Source organism: Oryzias latipes, chromosome 24 (assembly GCF_053564925.1).
Source record: "Oryzias latipes strain Hd-rR chromosome 24, Olatipes_Hd-rR_3.1".
Taxonomy (NCBI): domain Eukaryota; kingdom Metazoa; phylum Chordata; class Actinopteri; order Beloniformes; family Adrianichthyidae; genus Oryzias; species Oryzias latipes.
The window spans coordinates 11653403-11676684 of NC_136260.1; the positions used below are offsets into that span (position 1 = coordinate 11653403).

The 23282-nt window shown below is 40.2% G+C and overlaps 1 protein-coding gene and 1 long non-coding RNA gene across 3 annotated transcripts in view; one reads left to right on the forward strand and one right to left on the reverse strand.

The window, feature by feature from the left end:
* Window positions 1-1397: 1397 nt before the first annotated feature.
* On the reverse strand, window positions 1398-22492 carry LOC105357189 (uncharacterized). 2 transcript variants are annotated; one of them, XR_002293163.3, is made up of 4 exons: window positions 22353-22492; window positions 21151-21247; window positions 20962-21072; window positions 1398-1744 (listed from the first exon to the last, which is right to left on the reverse strand). It is a non-coding gene; the product is annotated as an uncharacterized LOC105357189 (long non-coding RNA). The 2 variants fall into 2 exon arrangements; XR_013654057.1 differs by having other exon boundaries at window positions 22344-22477.
* Window positions 20963-23282, forward strand: part of emilin1a (elastin microfibril interfacer 1a) — a 28683-nt gene continuing 26363 nt past the window's right edge. Inside the window, exon 1 of the mRNA XM_011491763.4 lies at window positions 20963-21242. Coding sequence (XP_011490065.2) covers window positions 21133-21242 — 110 coding nt within the window. The 5' untranslated portion in view covers window positions 20963-21132. The remainder of the gene's footprint in view (window positions 21243-23282) is intronic.

The following is a 23282-nucleotide window of genomic DNA, read 5'->3' on the forward strand; positions in this document are numbered from 1 at the left end:
TCGCAATTGAAAAGAACGGCTACAATTCGGAATCAGGACGGCAAACTCACGGGGCCTGGGTCGCAATTGAAAAGATCGGATCTGTGTCATTCAGACTGTCATGAAAAGATCGGAATTGGGCCGCTTAGGGGCAAAAAATTCGGAATTGGGTCGTTTCAGCCTGCAGTGTGAATGTAGCCTTAGTGCCTGTTTCAATTTTAGGTTTATTCTGGCCATCCCCAAAACTTTTAATTTTTTTTTAGCTGGATTTGTGTTGACTTACTGCTCTGCTTTTAATTATTCTTGAGTTTCATTTCCCCCCAACTTCAGCCAAGCGTTTAGTAGTTAAACACTCAGATTTCCTTGGCTTTCAGAGTCACTGGAAGTTCCCCAGGTTTTGTTGTTGCAAAACAAGCCCAAATCATTACCCTCCACCACCATGCCTGTCATTAGATTTAAGTTGTTTCTAGTCCAATGTCGTGTTGGTTTTTGGCACTAAACACTAAACAACCTCAAAATCTTTGATACAGTTTTGTAAAAATCAAAATAGCTTCCATGTTTATTCCATCACTTCATGACAGCTGTATAAGTGTTTCCAGAAAATGCTCATTATTAACACTTGGCTGTAATTTATCATATTAAATTAAAGTAGCTTGGGGGTACTAGCCACATGTTTCATGTTTTTTCTTTTTGACAACTTTTTAATCTTAATACCAGTAGAGAGGAAAAACATGTTACTTACTGAGATTTTATTATTATTATTTTTTGCTGAATACCAAACTATTATTATATTCCTTTTGCTTTGATGCAAAAGTTAAAAAAAATGTATAGTGTATTTTCTGCACTTCAGGGGCCCCTGGATTGTTCATTGAATTGTCTGTTTTGAATGTTTATTATAAGGCGCACTGAACCATAAGGCACATTGAGCAAATCAAGAGTCTGACTGGACTAACATTTTGACAGAGCGCCTTATACAGCTAAAAATTACTTTGACATCAGTAAAGCAGAATTAATCCATAATTAAGGCACTCCGGAATATAAGGTGCATGTTCGTTTTTTTGTAAAAAAGACTTTTGTAAGTGCGCCTTATACAGCTAAAAATTACTTTGACATCAGTAAATACAACCAGAATTAATCCATAATTAAGGCACTCCGGAATTTAAGGTGCATGTTTGTTTTTTGTAAAAAAGACTTTTGTGAGTGCGCATTATAGTACGTAAAAGATGGTAATCTGATTTGAAACTAACTTGTGCATAACAGTATAAACTTACGGAGCCCGTGTCCTGACATTAAGATATTAAAATATATCTTGTTCCCAAAGATTATTATCTAATGTCAGGACACGGGCTCCGTATAAACTAAACACAAACCTACGAGAAAAAAAAATTAAAAAAAGCTCTTGCAGTGGATTAGACACGTTGTTTTTCCACATTTTTTATTTTCATGTTTGCAAAATATCCTTTTTTAGCAGAAAATGAAACTGAAGTTTAAAAGCAACAGAGCCAAATAATGCTACTGTGCAGGTTGGATTTCTCTGTAAACAGCTTCTCTGTAAGTCATAATCATTTAACAGCGGGCCAAGGTCAAGTAAACAAATGGGCTGAATTCTTTCTGCTCCCCAAACAGTCAGCCACCGACCACCTGGTGTTAGTCAGCGTGGTCACATTTCTCTCGCACTTTCATGCATCTTTGCACAGTACGATCCAGTGCCCCAGCGTGAGCAGACATTCATCAGTTGGCCCCTAGGCTGTAGAAAGGAGGCCAGCTGCAACATGAGAGAAAAAGAAATCAGTTCTGGAAAGAAACATTTTGTCATAACATTAGGAAAAGTTGTAGATTCTGTATTTATTACATTGAAATGAAGCATAAAGTCAAGGGAGAAGTTCACAAGATCTATCTACAAGCCGAGACAGTAACATTTCTTAAATGAATCAAAATAAAGAAGAAAAAAAAACCACAACTATTTTTGAGCCTTCACTGATCACACTGGAGATGTTTATTTGAAATGCTGACCAGTGTTTAGTGATTCAGAGGGGGTGATGTAATGGCACGGCATGAGAACTGGTTGAACTTGAATCGCTCCAACTCTCAGAGATAAAAGACATTTGCAGATCAGTGAACTGAATCTGTCTATCTGTGGGTTGTTGCTGAGGTCAAGGTGGATGGTCTCCCCTTTTGGAAGGCATTTATCAAGTTCCTGGCATGTACATGAAAGGAAACTTTTGATATTTTTGTGCCCACATTTTAGGGAGTACTTACACCGACATTGAAGTAGTAAAGGATTCATGTCTAAGGCTAGTTTGTCACCTCGCTCCAAAAGTTCTGTCACAAGGAAAATGTGTGTCTTAATGTGGTTCCAGCTATACATTAAAGATGCAAGAGCATTAAATCCCACAAATATGCCAAAACAATGGTTTAGGAAAAAAGTACTCAGGAGAGATTGTACATGCAGCTGTCCAGTCCAGATGGTCTACCAAAGCAATGCTCAAAGTTGCCCACAGTTTGTTGATGGTTGAAGGTATCGGTGGTGCATGCAAAGCTGGGATCATCAGCCCTCAAAGCAGCTGGAAGCCGACGGGCTTAATATTCAAAGCATTCGGTTTAGATTCTGACAGGATCAAAGGTATAAAAGAAGCTCAAAAGACAAAAACTAATAAACGGTTGTCAGTCCCAGACAGTTTTTGGTGTTAAAAAGAATAATGACTAAAATCACTCAGCCCCTTTTTTTACACCATGAACAGCTTCATATGCTACGTTTAGCAGTGATGCTGTCAAGTGGCAGCAGGAACACCTTTTCTTTTTTTTATTGTGAATCTTAAGCATTTGCAAAGATTCCCCCTTGTTATTTTAATGTCACTGGAAGTGAAAATTTTAACAGAATAAAGCTAAACAACGCTCATTTTAAATATATTGTAGAGAAGAACCCACTGAATAATAATTAACACTGCAAGTATAAAGGAAAATTTCTAAATTAGCTGAAGAACCATTGAGGAATTTTGCATTAGCCCAATTGAACTATGCTAAAAATAAAGAGTAACTTAGCCAAAGTGCAGAAAAGTTGAAAGTAGTGGAATGTTGTTTAGCCATGCTAATATGAAGTCTGAGTGCTAAACTACTTAAACTAAGGTTTCTCAGCACCAGTCCTCAGGACTTACCAGCATGGATGTTTCCCTCATTACCCTGCTTAAGTCTTAGTCACATGCACCTGTACAGGGGTTGACCTTTGTGGATTTTTGGTCATTTTAGGTGTGTCTTGCAGTTCTCTTGTGGCTGATTTTGCCACTCCGAGGGATGTAATGAAAATGGAACGCACAATTGTCCGACATGTGGTAAGTGTATCGTGAATTATTAAAAATGCTAATGTAAGTGACCCGTACTTCTGATGAACGGATGATGTTGTTGTACGATGCCCTAATGCCTCACTCTAGTTGTAGAAAAGTGCAAGTACGTGCCACTTGCTGACTGTGCGCGAATGTGTGCGACCTACTTTACCCATACTTACCCTTGTGTGTTGTTTAAATGTTCACTACAACCTGTCGCCCATAGGACACCCACAGGGGAAAAAAAGTACATTTTCACTCTATGGGTACACTGAGTGGTCTACAAACTTAATACTTCATGAGGACCACCGTACAGGGTTTGCCCATTTTTTCCTCGTAGACAGCTCATTTCCACCCATGACGGCAGTTGTGACAAAAGCTAAAACCACACCTCATGAACAACCCCTGTGAAAGCTTGAGAAAAATAACGCCTGTTGTGTTTTAGCAGGGTGACTTAGAAAGCATGCAGGTTGGAGGACGGGCATTAAAAAACTGGGTCTCCAACAAACAGTGGAAAATGTATTGTTTCACAATGCTTGAAGCTACATGCAGAGTTTGATGAGCAAATCCCTGACACTCTTAAAAGTAGAGTTTAAACATCCTAATGAAGGCTGAATGGTAAATAAGCTGAACAACTTGTGCCTCAACCCAGAATAGTTGAATAAATACAAACAATTGAAATTTACGGGTACTAGCAAAAAAAAAGAGCGCATTCTTGGAAGGCCCAAATATTTCAAAAAATTGCAATGGCAATAAAAATGGTAAATGCAAAGCTAGCAGACAAATTAAGGGAAAGTTGAAAGTAGACAACTGACTAAAAACGTTTAATGGAAAAAAGTTGTGCATTTCTTTCCATTCTGCTGGCTGCTGCCTTCTGCTTGTCATCAGGGGTGTAGGCGTCGGGGCCAACACATGAATGCTCTGCTTTGTATGCTGGCATGCATGGGCTGGGATCACCTCCACTTTTACTATTTAGAAAAAGTTTTTTTAATTGGGAATTCCAAAAGCTTAGTTTTTTTTTCCTTGCTTTAAAAAAAAGATGTCAAAAAGGTCTTAACTACCCCATTCAAGGCAATACAGAAGAAAGAGTTTGAGACACAAGCAACTGCACCAACATAATATCACCGCTAAGCCCTTTGGCCTTTTTCTTTTCAGGGAAATTTAGCAGGAAGAGAAAAATGCAGAGGTGGCAGAGAGCAGACAAGGAATTATTGCCAGGGCTGCGGGGCCTATAACCAACGTTTATGCTGTTCGCCAATGTGCACATTCAATTGGCTGTATCTGTTTTCAGCTAAACGAAGTCAGACCTAGCTTCCAGTTAGAGTCCAGGTTGCCTCAGCAGATTGTTACTCATTACAGAGGACAAAGAGCACCTTTTAGAAAACAAAAATGTTCAAGTGCTGTTTGCTTTGGATGGGATTTCACCATTACTCTCCTGCCGCTGCTGCTCAAACACAGCATTTAAACGTTTTCTCTCCTGCTGTCTTACTCACAAAGAAAGGCTTTCTGTCCTTTTTTGACCGTAAAGCTCTTACCTTTGCTGCTGCTTTCTGGGATTTTGGCTAAATGAGGGAATTTCTCAGGTTGGGACAAGAGGTTTCAAGCCCAAGGAAACTTAAATACTGAAAGCTGCTTTTTACCTCATAGCCTCCTTGAGAGTCTAAAAGCCAAATGTCTGAAACAAGAAATACAGTTTCACATTTTCCAATGAAACAGAGTTTTAGGTGTTTCCAGCATGTTCTTGTGGCGTTTTTCTGATGATGGAGGACAATTATAAAGAAAATTACGTTTAAAATTGCAAGTTTGGGTATTTCTTTATTCAAATCGTTGTGAATCAGGAACAGACAAAATAAAAAACTTTTTGAAAAAGCTTGTAGTTGTAACATAAAAACTACAATGGGCAAACCCTCCCTGCTTCGCAAGGGATGACACAATTCCAAAAAACCAAACTACATGTTACACTATTTAAATGAATCAATGGATAGGTGAATTGTTGCATCCTTACTGAATACCAGTATGTCTACGCTGAAAGTGTCAAACGATTGTTGAGCTAAATTTAGGATTTAGTGTTAATAGGTTTATCACATTATGCCAGGCTTCGTTTGAGCCCACAGAAAGATTTTTCCTTACTGTCACTTAATTATTAGCCAATTTTGCCAATTCTTCGGAATTTTTAGTTGTTTGGTGTTTTTTTGTAATACACAAATCACATTTTGAACCGCAACAAGACCATGACCCAAAAATCGAGGTTCGAAATGAATCATGGGGAAAGTGAATTGTTGCATCACTATGCTCTGCTCTATTCTGCTGCAACAGCTTGAAGACAACCGGATCCATGTAGGTCTTCGTTTCCCTCTTCAGAGCCGGATACCTCCAATATTGCTCGCCATTTTTGTTGCACCAGTAATGATAGGTGTGAGGGGCTCTAAGCTAGCAGGAGAGTGTGTACACAGACACAGAGAGCTCTCAGCAATGGGGAGGCGGGGTTGGTCCGTGCATATGGTCCCGCCCACAACTTAGAGGCAAAATTCTAATGAAACTATGTCTAAACTGTCTCAGAAAAGTATACAGTATTTTTTTGTTTTCAGCTAAAAACAGCATAATGATAATTAAAAGACCACTGGGAACACTTTTACAATAGATCAAAAGATGATTGGAGTCAGTCTTTAAATAAAATGTTTTGAAATAATTGCTTATACCCCAATTTTCTAAGCATTTCACCTTTGGAGAAGGCAGCCCCTTTCACCTGCATATTGTACACTTCATCTGGAACATCAAACTCCTTTTTTTCACGAATCCAGTGCTTTATACTGTATAATGGCACAGTTCAGATGGCACACTGGCTTGTTCAATATCTAAACATGGAAGTGCATGAACTTCCTCCCCAAAGGGCTTTTGAGAAGCTAATCCACCTTGATCTGTTGTCCAACAATCATCTTACCCAATGAACCGCAAAACTTGTTCAACAACAAAGAAATTTAACCCTTTTCTATCATTAACCACACACAAAGAAGCACAGAGTAATTAGATAAGTGTTTACGTCAGTGCAGACTTTTTATGAGCTTAAGGAGAAAGTTTTCCCTGGAGAAACAGCTTCTGCATAGAAGTTCAAAAGCTATTGCCTCAAAACACAAACACAATGCAGATAGCAAAAATCATTGTTTTCTGACAAGGTTCTGTGAAGTAAAAACCCACCACAAATCATGTTCAATAGCTGTGAACACATGGCAAACATTAAGCTTGAAGTAACTGCCTATGGTATAGGAAATTGCGCAATTCTGAATCTTATTTTTTTCTGCAGCTGTTTTTAGATAAATGGATAAGTTTTACAATGGTTGAAGTTGGCTGAAGTGTGGAATTAGGGTTAAAAGTTTCCGGATGGGCACTTGATAGATGGACTCTTCTTTTTCCTTTTTCCTGTCTGTTGGCTTCTCCTCTTGTGCAAAATGTCAGCCAAAACGTTAGTGTGAGAAAAGGGACTTTTACAGCTCAGTAACAGAGCACTCAACAATTAAAGTAGACTTTTTAAGGTGGTTGAAGAGAACGTTTAAGTGTTTGTGCAGTTCGACTCGGTAGTGAGGTTCTTTCACAGGAGCCTCTACAAAATACTCTGAAGTGTTTCATTGTGCATCTGGGATGAGCGTGCACGCCGGGTGTGTACATATGTGGCGAGGAGCCCTAATGCCTAAACCCCAGCGGTTCCTAATTAATTCTACCTCGCATACCCATAAACATCCTGCTGTAACTCCCTCGTGGTGCATTTAGGAGACTCTTGACACATGAAAGCCCACACAGGAGGTTAGTTTCCTCCATCTAAGATAACAGTAAAAGCCATGTCATCACCTGGATTAATTGAGTTTCTTTCAAGATGCTGTAAAAGCTAAAGGAATGTGGAATCAGCAGCTACCTGGATGTCTGCTGTTTCCTTGCAGGGCATGCTTGATTACTGCTTTTCAAATGTGTGGAAGTAGCATGCACCCCACTTTGGTTTTTCAAACCCCCTGCAGGGTTTCCCTAATAATCACCTGCCTTTTTTTATGCAAGGACAATGAGGGGCAAGGTGTGTGATTTGTGGGGAAATGCTATGACCAGACTCGTCCAACGAACAAAGATGTAGCAGGCAACTGATGTCCGGAGACTTAAGCAGTTCAAGGCATTACCGTGAGGAATAATCCGCATCCTCGCGGGGACTGAGTCAACGCAGGACTTCTAAGGCAAACATCCGCAATGATAAGGGCCAGGGATAATGACTATAATGATGAGAAATTGTTTCCCCTGCACCCCACCCGACTGCACCGCCGCACAAGTTTCAGCAGAGCACAGCTGATATCAAAGAGCTGTCTATGCTGACTGTTTTTTTTTATTTTTTGTCTTATCTTGTACGATGATGAGACGTTCTTTGGAGGGAAAGCAGAGGTGTGTCGGTATTGGTGTTAAAAGCAGCACATTTAACAATTTACAGTAAAAATGCTCAAACGGTGGCTGATTCATTATCAGCCACCAAACTCTGTGGTCAAAATCTGTTAAATTATTAGACCTTAACATTTGGCTCCAAACTGCAAACCAAGAATTTCTCCTAAACTGTAAAGTTTAATTACTCTTGTAAAAGTTTTTATTTTACTCTTGTAATCTTTACGTAAAGTTTGTGTTGTTTTTACGGAGCAGCAGCTTGTAACTGTACCAGTCCAGCAAGATTAGACTTTAAAAAGATCACTGAAGAATTACTTATATCTTTATCAGAAACGGTGAGTTAAAATATAAGCTATTACAAAGGATAATATTAAGGTCTCAGTCACACTCACCCATACAGAGGGTTCACCCGTTAGGGTACTGTGGCCTTTTGGGTTGGAAGGTTGTAAAGAGGAACAGATGCATCTTAAAGGGGGCTTGTCTTGCAGTTCGCTTTAGACTCTTGTGGCCACCTTAAGGGATGTCATCAAAATGGAATATACCATTGTCGTAGGTGTATCGGATAATGTAAGGTCCATGCACTCATGACGTATGGGTGATGCTGTCGTACGGTGTCCTTCTTATCAGCCATACCCAAATGCTGCAAAAGAGACTTTATTAACTGCATTCACAGTAACTCTAGAACTTATTTGTAACACGTTACATGTTAGCCACGATGGCTTATTCTTAACACCTTAACTTCCAACGTTATTTGTAACACGTAAAAAACAGACTGATACCAGTAACACAGACGTTACTTTGACTACACTAACCCTCTACCTTGTCAGTAACACGTAAGAAAACACAGTCCGAAACAGCTCCACCTCGGTCACATCACAGTATTAACAATAATACCAAATCATGTTTGGAACTTGTAAAAAAAAAAAACTAACATTTTGACAGGGCGCTCTGTACCTCTCAAAATCTCCTTGACATCAGTAAACACAAAAAGTATTTATCCATGTATAAGGCGCTCCAGATTATAAGGCGCACCTAAATGCAAGTTAAGGCTTTTAAGTGTACCTTTAAGTGCGGAAAGCAAAATGTACAACATGCCTGCGTCTTACTTCCTCTTTTCCCACCCTCACTTTAAATTTTGTTTGGCCAATCTGCGTGCCCCATACAAATATGCCGATTTTTCGCCCACAGTTGTGACAAAGGCCTCAGATTTTCATCAGCAAAGGCCAAAGATTCAAAAAGTCAGCAGTTTAAAATAATATTAATATTTGTCGTTTGATGAGGGTTGCATGTGTGCCAGTAACTTGCTGAATGGATTCAAAGCCAGTCTCAACACTGGCAGAATAACAAATTATTCAGCCCTAAGAAAAAAACATGAAAGTGAAAAAACTTTAAAAAAGCAGGACCTCCCTGGAGTTGAATACTAGCATTATCAATAAAACTTTGCTTTGGCTACTGTGACAAGTCAAAGTGTCTGCTTGAATCACTTAGGAGTGAAGTAAGCGGGGGAGTTTTGTCCGTTTCACTACATTCAAAAACAGCTTTAGCAGCTATATTGTAGCTGCTTTTCTTCTCAGCCGCTTGAGTGATGATAGGAAAGAATATCAGAGTTTTGCACCAACTGTTACAGTGAGGAGAGATTAGGATCCATACCGACTTTCAATATGAGCTTTGTACGGCGTTACGGGGAGGATTTGTGTAAAAGCCTTGTTGTCCTCCAGCCAAATTCTTTTAAGATAAAAGGAAATGAACTGAAAGAATTGCCAAGCTTTTGGAGAGTTGAAATTGCAGCAAAAGAGAGCTGTGCTGCGATTACACAGAATTCATAGGGGCTTTTTCGTGATTTTCTTGGCTGCTCTATAAGGTTTTCTTCAAAGTCTGTGAAATTCCTCCATTCAGTTAAACTGGTTAAGTTCTGTAACTGAAGTGTTACCCTTTATGGGGTCTGTTTGACTTTCTTTAGTCTGTGTTCATCTAGGTTATTGTTAGTGCCACATAGTTGTTCACTTATGAAACCCTTATGCCTGATTTACGCTGGTCTGTCTCCGGTTGTAGGGAATGCGTCTCACGATCTTCACACATTTAGTTTAAATAGTCTCTGTTTTTGGCCAGTTTCCCATACTCCCTTGCTCCTGGAGGAGTGGTTTGTCCTGCCACCCCCATGTTGAGAAGTTCATCCAAACCTTTGGCAGTCAGGCCCCATGTCCTCCCCTTCCTCCCCGAGTACCTGTAAAATGCACATTTTGTGTCATAAATTATGTAAAGTTTTTGTTCTTCCAAAATTATACTTTCTTCGTCCATGGTGAAAATGGACGCCGGTCTTATCAGTGGTGTTAACGTCCATTGTCGCGCAGGAACGTCACCTTAAATATAAAATAAAACGTTAAAAATTGTAATTGTGAAAGTACAATTAAAGTTTTTTTTCTTTTAAATCCGGACTTGTTTCCTGTTTCTCTGGCTTCAGTTTTGTGAGGTTTCAGCGAAGCAGCTAGTTCGGCTTTCCCCATCTACCTCCCCTTGAGCCTGTTTTTCCTGCTTTTCTCACTCACAACAACTGTCTTCACGTCACTACATTCGCCCTTCGGTGTGCGAGTGGGCTCCAGGATCTCCATGGCCCTGTGAGGAACTACCGGTAAGTGGGTATATGAACTGCATGGAAGGATAGAATACTTCAAATTAGCGTAATTCAGGATAAATGGGAAATATTGTTGCACGCCAACCTGGTCTGATCCCTGTAAAGAAGGATGCAGTGTGGGCTCCTCTTTGTCAGATCTGGCTCAAACTGATGTCAATAAATTCTTTTGGGCATTCCAGCTAAAAAAAACAAGGCTGCAGATCCACCACAGCAACAGATCAGTCAGCTGGCAGCAAGACAAAACTGACCAAGGGAAAATACTTTATTATATACAAACTGCCACACAAGCTGTTCTTGATTAGAGATTAAGAGGCCAAAAAAAGGGTACTAAGCGCAGAGAGGGGTGTATCACAACCACACCGATCTTGTTTGCTACTCTTTGGCCCTACATCCTGCTGCTTCTACAGTGGCAGATCGTCATGACCCACTCCTAAAAGGGCAGGAAGGATCTCTGTCACCCCTTTCTTTGCTGGACCTTCAAAAACTAATTACCACATGCTCACCTACTACTGCATCTGCATCTGTTAGCAGTTCAGATTCCTCCAACAAGGAGTTAAGGTTTATAAACAATTGAAGCACACAATCACCCTGTCACAGCTTTACTAAGACAGTGGATAACTTGTAAAGACACATCCATTCATCCATCAATCTTATGTCATTTCACTTTAGACTGCTTCAATTCATTAATCCATCCATTTCAGAAGACACTGAATCCTTTCGGGGTTCATGGGGCTACAAATCTTAATTAATGTTAGAGAAAGAGGATAAATGTAGAGTGAGTAAAAGAGTAGAAAAGGCTCAACATTGAGGGCTGCAGAAGAATGAGAGTTTGCTTAAACTTACTCATTTATTGATTACAATTATTTTAATCATGTCTATGATATTACTTATTGTCTTGTGTTATTGCTGTTTTATCCTGATTGTTCACCTGGAACTCTTTTTATTTTTATTTTTCAGAAGGTCTTGCCTTTTGCCAGGTCACTCCTGAAAGGAAGAATTTCTTTCGTAATTGCCTGAATAAATAAAGGTTAAATAAATAAATTAGTCAAGGTAACAGGAGCCATGACATCTACTGTCCACGTCAAAGGGAGGACCACATGGGTCCAGTCTCCTTGTCTTTGGTTCTGCACCTCAAGGTTTGTTCTTATTTTTTGACAGGAAACCTGAAAACCAAAACCTGGACCCAAAAGCTCTGGACAGACCCATCCAAGCAGAAAGAGCAACGCCTCTGAGGAAGAATGGTCACACGTCCGTGGAAGATAGTATGACTATGTCTCTGAGTTTACTCATTGCCAGTATAGCTTAGTCAGTTTGTTAGTTCATTTTAGTATTTTCCTATTGAACTTTTTGTATTCATGATCCTTTTGAGTTCATGTTTACTTCGAAGCCCATCGAGACGACTGTTGTTGTAATTTTGGGCTATCCAAATAAAATTAAATTGAATTGAATTCAACTTGTCCACAAGACTGATGTTCCTCCTGGTAGCAATGTCACCTGTTGATATACTGTTCTTTCTTCTCTCTTTTTCAGGATCTCCTGGCGTGGTGTGCGCTTCTCCGTGGTTTGTTGATTTATCGGCTTTATTGATTTTTTTGAATTGGAGGAAAAAGTTAAATTTGATGATTTTGTGTCTTGTTTTTTTCTTGTTGATTCAATGTTTCAAAAAGGCAGGAATAAAAAAAAGAAAGTATAGAATGATATTTCAACAACCAGATTTAAAAAAATGAGAAAATATTCTTTTACAAGAATATGGTTTGAGTCGTTTAAATCATGTGTTAACTAGTCAAACTGGCATAAGGCCAATAGTGCTGCACTGAATCTTATGTCATTTCACTCTAGACTGCTTCCATTTAGGTAAAGTTGGTCATTTTTGGTCTAATCTTCAGTGGGTCTAATCAAATTCTGTAAACATTAGGAAGGAGAAGAAAATATATAACAAAGGCAGACATTTGAGTACATTGAGGATCTTTTCCCTTTTGGCTTTTCCCATCAGGGGTCGCCACAGCGAAACAACCTTTCTTTCGAGGACGAGTCGCATGGTTAACTTGGCAATATTTTACGCCGGATGCCCTTCCTGACGCAACCCTCTCAATTTATCTGGGCTTGGGACCGGCACAGAAGCAGAGAAGGGAATAGGGAGCAGCCCAGCACGAGCTAAACTGGTTTCCATTTAAGTACATTGAGGATAATTATCATAAATGAAGACATCTGAGGTTAATTAACTTGAACCTGGTGTGACTGTGACAAAAGAAACATGCAAACTAAGACAAAAACTAAAATAACCCAACAATACTTGGAAAGATGATAGGAAGAAGTCCCAGCGACCCTCCTCAGGGACAAGACAAACGATGAGGAGCAACTCCAGCGACCCTCCTCCTCATGGGTGTTCATAACTTGAACATAGATGCAGTAAGAACTTCAGGCATGGCTGCTGTGGTGAAATACATCCAACCTGTGTTTTTTTGTCTGTTAAATGCAGCTTTCTTTGTTTTTTTGAAGTCCAATGCTCTTCTTCTGTTTCCTAACTGACTCAGTTTCTGTGAAAAAAACTTTCCAAATAAATTTGTTTTTGTTAAATTTGCTAGCTTGGGAGTTTCAATTTAATGGTCTGTGGAGCTGCTTCAAGAAAGTATGTATTTTCAACATGTGACTAAGCAAGGAGTCGGATGTGGTGGAGAGAATCCAGTAGTTTTCCAAAAAAAAACTTCCATCAGAATCGGATTTGCAAAAAAAAAAAGGAAAAAAATGTAAAACCATTTTCACCTCAGTTCAGCAGAATTCAAAAAGCAGTCACCATCCTGGCAATGATGACTCCGGATGTGGAGTGTGGGGAAATAGCTTTAATCACCAGCTTTTATTGAATGTCGCTACCTATTCCTGTAAATATTGAACTTTCGCCAAAAAAGAAAACAAGCCCTCTGCTGTGAGATTCAACTTAGTGCAGAGCTTTGTTTCACTTTGTCTGGAGACAGAAGCTTTATAACGAGATAACATTTAGCTGAGGTAGGAAAAAGATACGTTTCAGAGACTCAGGATGTGTATGTAACGTCTGGAAAACTGAACTGTGGACCGGTTTGCTTAACATGTTTGCAGGGCAAATACTACAGCCAGTGCCTTGTGAGCAGATGTGACTGTGGAACTGGAGGCCTAAAGAGAAAACAACAACAATCCAATCAGAAACCTAGCACCACCTCCTCTCTGCTGCACTGAAATGCCACACCAAGTGCGAAACAACAACTGGGGGTCGCACACTAGCCATAACAGCTCAGGAAAACAAAGTCCCCTGACCTGCACAAATGTGAAAGGCAGGCCCAGCTTTGGAAGAGTGTCAACAAGCAGCCGCGAGGCATTAGAAGCATGCTCTGGTCAGACCCCATGCTCTGAAATGTCTCGATAAAAGCTTGAAGGAAGCCGTGGGAGAAGCAAAAACACAAAGATGCTTAACAGAAACATCAGCAAAAGAACAGTGTGTTTTGGTTTTTCAGTAAAAGTAATCTGTGTGGTCTGTTTCTTCCAAGAAGAGCTAAAACGTCTTTACAAAAAAAGAGAAACTAAGTCCAGTTGACTCCTTTTTTCATGTTTTGATCTACTCTATTTTACCCACATTAGAGTTATAAGACACGGCATCAATAGATGGTCTATTTTAGAACTTATGTCACATATAAGGCACACCATACTAGAAACCGCATTAAGCGAGACTTCTAAAGGCCTGTTCACACCGGGACGAATTTCGCCGGCGATTTTCGCCGACGTTTAACGCCTCGTGACTAAACAAAGGGCACCAATGAGAGTGTGCACACCGACGCGAAAAAACGCCACGCGCTAAAGCGTCAAAAAAAAAAACGCCTCGGGTTCGTTTTTTTTTTCGACGCGTCGCGTCGAAATCTATTCGACCAATTAGAATGGCGCTTTTGCACACGTGTCTGGAGCTTCTGAAGTTACAGTAAAACACAACTTGGGGGCGCTCAAACACAAAACTGCCTTGCTGAGCACACATACCAGCGAAGAAGATAGACGCCAAGTAGCGTCTACGCTGCCGCAAAGAAATAATGACGGACATTCTAAAATATCCCCTTACCAAGTACCAGTTGGAGCTACTGATGCTTGAAATATTCATGTTTTCTTTGTATTATTCTGACAAGCGCGTAAATACTATACAGGAGTATTTCTGTTTACATTAAGCGCCATCTAATGTCAGGGAAGGAAATTGCATGTTCGCTCGGCTCACCGTCAGCGAAAATCGCCTGGGTGTGAACACAAAAGACGTGGCGAAAAACGCTGGCGAATAACGCCTGGCGAATATTCGTCCCGGTGTGTACGGGCCTTATAAGCGCTTTTTTGTGCAGAAAATATGATTCTACTTTGATAAATAGAGCTTACTTTCTGTTCAGAGGAATGGTACTCCAGACAGAAAGACTTGTTTGTTGTGTACGGCCTAATCTTGCCTATTTATAAAGGCAGAGATACAGTGGTCCCCCCACGCAGGAATGTTAATCTTCCTAAGGTCTTTGGTCAAGAGTCCAGTGGCCCAGGCAGGGATTGCGGCACCACTAAAAGGGTCCACGATTCACAGAGCAGGCTGTTTTATTTTTCAACCCATTAAGACTTAAAGACCCCACTTAAATGGAAAACCAAATACCAACATGTTTCATAAGATCTTGAGGGGTTAAAGAAGATGCAGCTAATATAAAGCCATGGGAGAGGAAACAAATGCTTTCGAGTTATATTTTTCAAAGGCAGTCTCACCGTGCACCCAAACCACATAAAGCCCCGGAAGATTCCAGTAAAATGAAGCCAGCAGGAAAGAAAGCAGCAGAGATCCAGGCGTACTTTCTGTCCCGGGAAGCAGAAACCCAAAGAAATAGCCTCCCATACTTTCAAAATGATACGGATCTTCGTGCGGATGTGGGACATTTAATTGTATGTGTTCTTGTGTTGAATTGGAATCAGAGAAGGTTGTGCAATTCTAGAAGATTTGATGACCGGTTTTCTTGTAAATGCTTTTATTAGCCACGTTTCTCTATCTTACCCTCGCAAAAAACTAGTAAAGATATTGCATGAAACTTGGCACAGACAACCATGGTTCACATAGATTTATTAATACCTTTTGACTTAATGCCCTTACAGTTAGAAACGGGACAAAAAATGGGAAACCTGTACAGAGCATGCAGGTGGCCCTGGCAACATAGCAAGGTTGTAGACTACTTAGCAAGCTGATGCTTCACTAACGACTAGAGTGTGGTGTATTGGCATCGTGCAATAGCATCACTTGTACATCTTTGATTCGGTATGTCTTCTTATGTTAAAATACAGTTCTTAAAGTACGTCATAAGTAGATGTAATTTAAATAAATTAGCCTTACGAAAACTTCACAATAGACTTACCAAATGCATGACAATCGTACATTCCATTTTGAACAGGTCTCAAGAGAACTGCACGCCACACCTGCACTCCCCTTAAGTCATTATGGAGGAGCTTTAACACTATAAATTCAGCTCTGAACTCCTTTGAAGATCTCAGAGGACGTTTGCATTATCTGTATGGACAGGTGGGCTTATCACATAACAACAACAGTATGGCTCCAATGACAGATTTGATTGTTTTTGAATAGACTGATAAGGAATTCAGGAATTAAAGTTTACTGTAAGAGAGTCCCATACCCATTTCAATCAACCAAGGTTTTGTTTGTGAAGCCCATTCTATACATTAAAATGTCGGAAAGAATGCTAAATGTCCAATCACACAACAAATGTTACATGGTGGGCGGGGCAACATTTGACAAGGGGTGATATGTCTAACAAGTTGCTAAAAGTCTATATTTGGGATTTTGAGACAAAAATGATATCGCTTCTGTCACAATGAGGCAGCCTGTCATTGGCTGGAAACAACAAGCCTCGCACAGACTCAAATGTGACGGGTTTGGTGGGCCTCTCTTTGAGAAGTCCCTTATCTGTCACTTGTTCTAAATTTAAATTCATAGTTGGGCAGCTTTTTGAGGTGGTTCTTTCAAACATTCCTCACTTCATCACCTCTGTTGAATGCATGGGTAGTTGATTATATAGTGAATTTTAGGAAACCCTACTGGAGATTATAACCACAAATTGTTACTTATGACTCAAAATCCCTTTGTTTTAGTGTAAGTTGATACTGTAAATCTGCATTTGAAACTCTATGTACATTTAAAGTTGCTTTCCAAGTCTAAAAGCAAACTTGGAGACTGTAAATTGCCTTCAACCATGGAGATGTAATGTTTCAAAAAGTATGATTCTTTAGTGAGCACCTACACGTGTCTCCAAACAAAACATAAAACTTTGCGTTCACTTTAATTCAAAAGTTATCTCAGTTCAGCTTTCAAAATGTTATATATTGACCTCGGGAGGATTTTGGATTTAGAGAAGGAAGTAACTCCATGAAAGAAGTTGGATGAAGACTCAGACATTTCATATTTTCTGCAACTCTCTTGATTAACTGCTTTCATGAGATGTCTATTCAACAAACGGGTGGGGTGTGTGTGTGTGTGGGGGGGGGGGGGGTCATTTCCATGCTAACAAGATAAATGTAGATTTTTTTCTTTACTCTCTTCCTTTAACCCCATAGGAGTTTGGATTATTTTTAAGTCTGCTTTGTTTCCTGTGTTATGTGACTTGTTAGGCGCCTTTGACGGTCGGAGTCTCCTGGGGGCCGTGCGTTACAGGTACAGTAGACGTGTTGCTGCCTGTAAGTTATGCTACGTATACACCTGGGAATTTGACGTACATTCAAGTACGCGCCCAGCCGATGGTACTCACACCGGACAAGTGGGGAGGGGCTTTTGCCACCTACAGTTGGAAGAGGCTTGGTGCGAAATATCAAATCATTGCAAATTTGCAAATTGAGCACAAAACGGTTCAGTTCATTGTTGGCGTCTTTGCAATGGGAGAAATGGATTACCATCATGTCAGGAGACTGGCCTTGGTTTATTTTTATTTGAAAAACTAATGCTGGCTTGTTGTCGTCTCTGGGTTCACCAGATAAACCAGCTCTGCTCTGAGTTTGGTGAGTTACACTGCCTGCTCCATACCTCACTTCCATATCTAAGACTAATTGCGCAAAGTTTGACCCGGTTGAGCTGGCAACCCGCATTCAATGGCTACGTATGTAGAGCCGAAAACGGTCATTAAAACTTTCTTAGTAAAATCATTTCAAATAAGTTTTGAATGTGAAACCCTAAAACATGTGTCTACGTAGACACATGTTTTAGGGTTTCACTTTTCATAGAAAGTGGCCTTCAATGATCTTTGCCGAGGATGGTGTGTACTTAACTTTAGGCTGACTTTTCCGAGATTTTAGTCACTGCTTTTCCGCAGAATGGGTTTATTTATTACAACTTTTAATCTGGAAAGTTTAGAGGGTTTTTATTGTGAGTCCCACTTTTTGACTCCTAGGATAACACAAGAACTAGAATCAAACAGTGAGGATCTGTTTAACATCACACAAGTGCTGGTAGTGACTTTTCCATCTCTGAGCCTGGATATGCTCTCCAATGGGAGTCGCAGACTCTGTCACAGAGCAGCTTGGAGAGCTGATCTCATTAGTGGCCTGATGGGAGGATTGCTGAGCTGGCCTTTCACTCAGTGGAGGAGACGAATGGCTTTCAGTGAGGGTCTGTGTGTGTGTGTGGGGGGGTGGGACTTTTGCCATAAATTGGCAGAACAAAAAAGCTTTAGGGGAAGAAAACAACCTCCCACAAAGTTTCTCACTAAATTTGTAAAATTAACGGATGAAAGGTTTTCCCAGCGGGAATGACCGAGCCAAGAGAGAAATCATCTTTCGGTTTCTTTTTGATGTGAAGGGCTCCGACTTTAGAAGACTATTAAAAAAATGTCGGAAAAACTTGTCTATTTTTACCTCACTGGCATTTAACATCTTGTAACTTTGGACGCAGATCATGAAAGAAAAGAAAAAGGAGAAAGGGGGAATTAGTAGAAACATAAATCAAAACACAAAATTCTTTTTGCGCTTGGTGAGTGCAATGGCATCAATCACACCATGCAAACAGCCTTCCTATCCAGCAGATAAGGAGTTGCTACTTCACGCTGGGTGTGTGTGTGTGTGTGTGTGTGTGTGTGTAAGGGGGCGGGGTGTCAGACACTTCTAAAACTGGACATCTATAAAGATCAAAAAGGAAATGAGGCAGACAGGCTGAACGTGTTAAGACTCACTGTGACCACGAGGGAGAAGTCCAAGGATCTGCCCATCAAAACAAACACATTCTCTCACTGACTAAACCAGGAGTTTTAGGAGGTTTAAGTAAATATTTTGCAAGAATAAATTCATTTTCAGATGTTTCCTCCCTGTGAAATGCAAATGTGATTTTTTTTATTTATTTCGGCGAGTATAAAAAATGTCCCGAACTTGTCATATTTTCTTACGCATATGTACTTTATTCTAGTGAACTGTACAACTGAACCTTGTCAAACTATATAGTGCCCAAATGCAGTGTTCTTTTACCCCACCCTACTCTGCTTTTGTGAGTTTCTGATCCAATTGCAAACAAGACGGTTGGTAAAAATGACTTATGGCACCTTGGGGAAAAACCTGTTACTGTATCTCTGCTTAACATTTTTAAAATTAAACCAGAACGCTGCTGTGTGCAACTGTTTGGACACCAAGTTTCATTATACTCTGGAGGAGTGTTATGTTTGCTTTAACTAAAAAATAAATCGGAAATATATAAAACAACTGATTTAGCATAATTTCATTACATCATTTTAAACTATTTTTTTTCTCCGTTTATACTGCCTTCAAGTTATTCCCTGCGTGGTGATTTACAAGGTTATAACACTAATTTTTAAAGACCCACTCTGATTTTAACCTGTTCATTTAAAGATGTATAAAGAAATTTAAGCTTAAAATCAATTTCTGAATGTTTATTTATTTAAATTGTTGTGACTCAGGAGCAGATGAAAAAATGCTGTTTCTCCGCTCCATTCTGATGCATGAACTTGTAGACAAATGCGTCTTTGTGTTCCTTGTCCGAGCTGGCATCAGGCTTGGAACTGTACGGCTGGACAGCTCTGAGATTGTATAACAGTACCTGGGATAGGCTCCAGCAACCCCGTGGATATGGGGTTGGATATGTATATGGATGGATGAATCCAGTTTATTTGTTCTAATTTCACCATCTTGGTGCGTTATGATGTCACCTGGCTTTTACTAGAAATTATTAAACATACCCAAGAATGATGATGCCTTTAATTAAAAACTATGCATTTATTTGAGCTCAGCATTGAAAACTAACTATAATAGAAACTTTTAAGTTAATTAAAAATGATCTGCAGGAAAATGAAATAGCTGTTGTGATCACAGAGAAATAAAGATATATATTTTAATTTATTCTGACATCTGGTTGAACTCAATCGATCTGTTTTGACAGATGTGTGAAGTTTTAGGAAAAGGTAGTAAAAGTTGGCAGAGCCAAAAACATCCAGCAGACATGAGATCAGGAGCACCCGGATCTGTCCGACACATCTGCCAAAACTGCGGGACTGTGCTTTATCCTCAAACCAGGGCAGTGCATGTGGAAAAGGTGAAGCGCCGGTCCGTTTCTGCAGAGCAGCACTAGTTATTTAGAAATTCACCTCTGAGTTGTGGGGGGGACGGTTGGCGTAGAGTAAGCCTGCCCCAACTTCCCATCATTCTTTTGTTAACACAACCCCAACTTAACATTACCGGTGCAACAGAAATGTTGAGCAATATCTAAGCTATGCAGCTGTACACCTTTGAGCCAAATGCCAGCTGGGACCAGAAAAGCAAAGATGCACACAGATCTGTTCATTGACAAGTGGATGGAGTGGAGCAGGGAGTTTGTGACCCGCCCAATGTATTTTCTAAATCACAAATATTTGCTTTCTTTAAATGGCATTTTTGAATAAATGCCTGAGTCTGCTGATTCTCAAAAAAATAAAAGAAATTCTCAGAAATGCAATTGTAATCTCAAGGTTCTTTATTTATGTTCTCCATCATCAGAAAAACTCCACAAGAACATGTTAAAAACACAATTGTTATCGTAGCGGGTCTTTAAGTTTTCATTAAAAAAATTACATTGATGTAAGGGTGCAACGCGCCCTCTAGTGGCCATGTGGTGAACTGACCAGTGTCTAATTTGGTTTTTGATCCTGCTTCAAATAGGAAGTATCCTCCCTAAAAGTATCCTCCCTAAAAGGGAAAAAGTGGAGTGTGTGACTCCAGACAGCTGTTACAAACATGAACAAAAGTGTGTCCTGTTGGTGGACAAAGATGCTTTTATGTCTTCCCTCTGGCATTTTAACTTTTGGGACTGAAGGGGGAGAAAAAAGGAGGCGACAGTGTCTTTGATGTCTTTTTTTCTATGAAGTCCTCAGGACTTTTGGAAAAACTCTGTTAAATCTAAATGAATGAAGGGAATTGTGTGCAGAAGTGGAGCCGTGAAAACAGGCAGGATGGAATAAGGGGGGAGGGACGGACACACACGTACACACAGGCGCGCGCGCGCGCACCCACACACATAGGCGAAAAAGAGGGGAGAGGGAGTTGGCACGAGCGCTTGTTGGAGGTCTGACAGGAAACTTCTCTCTGCTCTCAGCCTCCATCGCACTTTACCTTCTGAACGTCGCCAAATGGACCCTGTTGCTGTGAAGCCATGGCTCTGTTGCTGTTTTAGCCGGTAGCTGAGGACGGAGTCCGGCAAAAAGAGGTCTGGACGGTTCGAATCTGGAAGAACTTTGGACATTAATGACCTTCATTTGGTTATAACTCCCTTTGGATCTAATTATGAGGACTTTACTCTACCTGCTCGCCTTTGCCTTTTTTCGGCTCTGTTCGGGTCTGGGGTATGTGGAGTCCAGCATACAGACAGGTCAGAGGGCGGCGAGCAGACACAGGTGAGCTAACCGGAAATGAAAAGAAGACTCATTTAAAAGGGATTAAATTTATTTTATCTATTTTTTGCTAGAACTAAACTAACAAGGAGTTTTTTTTTCATTCAGTGAAACTGAAAATACATACCAAGTTGCATCTGGAAAGATTTTTTTAACAAAAATATATTATTATTTATCAAACTGATAAGGTGCTATGAAGAAACAATGGTTTGTAAATATGTTTTTGCCATTTATATTTAAAAAGTTGACTTTTTCTATTGAGTGTAACTGACAGGTCCTGCATCTGAACTGATTTATTTATTTATTCATTTATTTGGTGTTTCAGAACAAACTAAAGAGGTGATTTTAAACTTTGGCTTTTTGATTAAAAAATATTTTTTTCCTATTGAGTAAAGCATAAAGACTTTTTTCGGTGTCAAAACAAACTGAATTAATAAGGTGATATTAAACTATGGTTCATTTCTTATTTTTGGGATTTATATTTAAAAGGTTTACTTTTTCTATTCAGTGAAACTGAAAGGACATTTAAAGCTGCATCTGGACTGAATTTTCCTTCTTTCTTTTAACAGGAAATGTCTAATTGAAATTGGATTCTTGAGTGTGTGGCAGTGTGATCATTCAGAGGGTTAAAGATTTGGACAAGGCTTCCAGGAAATACAAATATTTACCTCTGGTGAGCCTTAAATGTAAAGGGTTCATGGGTTTAGTTGCCTTTAAGGAGGCTCCCCTCCACAGAGTGAGCTAAACACTTGCCAAACTGATCAGTTTGTTTTCCAAGTTTACCTAAAATATTTTACTTGAAATCGAGAGAGAAAAAAGAGGAAAACAAACTCATCTTTTTTTTCTAAGCAACAGGTGACCTTTCAGTCAGAATTTAGAGCTCATTCCAGAAGCAGGCAAATTATTTTGATGCTAATCTTTATGTAGAAGGACCATCCAGCTGCTTACATGCTGGGATGTGTGTGTAAAATAATAGATAAAAGTTTAATCAGATGTGGGTCTGGTGTGCATGTGTGCACACATGGGGATGCCAGCGAAAGAATGAATGACATCTCCTCCATGTGGTGTGCGTCTGCTTGCATGCCTGCATGGATCTGTTCGCACTTGGCTCACGCATGTGTGTCCAAGGGAGGATTGCTTTTGGATCCTGAAAGGCGTTTTCCTCCAGCGTCTTGCTCTCTGCTGCTTCTGTGGCTGCTGCTCCGGCTGCCCGAGCGATGAGATAAAGTGGTTCTGCAGTGAATGACAGAAAGTGGGAACCAGGCAGCCAGGAGGTAATTGGTGGAGGGTGGAATCAAGCCTGGAGAGATGGCAAAATAAAAGCCTTTAGTGATGGCAGACAGCATCCCTTGAAGTGAGAGCAGCAGTGACAAGAGGGCATCAAGGAGCAACAAAAGGCAAGGAGGAGTGACATGACAAGAGAAAAGGGAGACTGATGGAAGGGAGAGGAGGCCTGTGGTACTAAATGCCTCCCTCCCAGCTGGCTCTAAATGAGTCGGTGTGGCTGTCCTGCAATAAACACACACACTTAGAGGGAAGAATGCACCGGCCCGTGGCAATTCGGTTTGCCCTTCTGACATCTGGTTGAACTCAATCGATCTGTTTTGACAGATGTGTGAAGTTTTCCAAAAGTAGTAAAAGTCTGTTGACGGAGCCGAAGACATCCAGCAGAGGTCTTAAAGTGGGATCAGGAGCACCCGGATCTGTCCGACACATCTCCTGCCAAATCTGCGGGGCTGTGCTTCATCCTCTAAACCAGGGCAGTGCATGTGGGACAGGTGGAGCGCTCAGCCGTTTGACCTCTTTGGCTTGCTCTTGTTTATCATACTTGTTGCCTATTGTATTTTTTTTTCTATTTAAGGGTTGTACGTAATTTAGAAATCCCCAAACTGAGACCCTTCTTGCTATATGAGTACTAACCACCTGTAATAACAAGCTTTAAACAGTTTGAGAGGCCACATAACAGTGTTCACACAGGACTTTGCACAAACTCAAAAGTTCTTGTTTTTTTTTAAAGACCCACTCCAATCATTTTTTAATCTA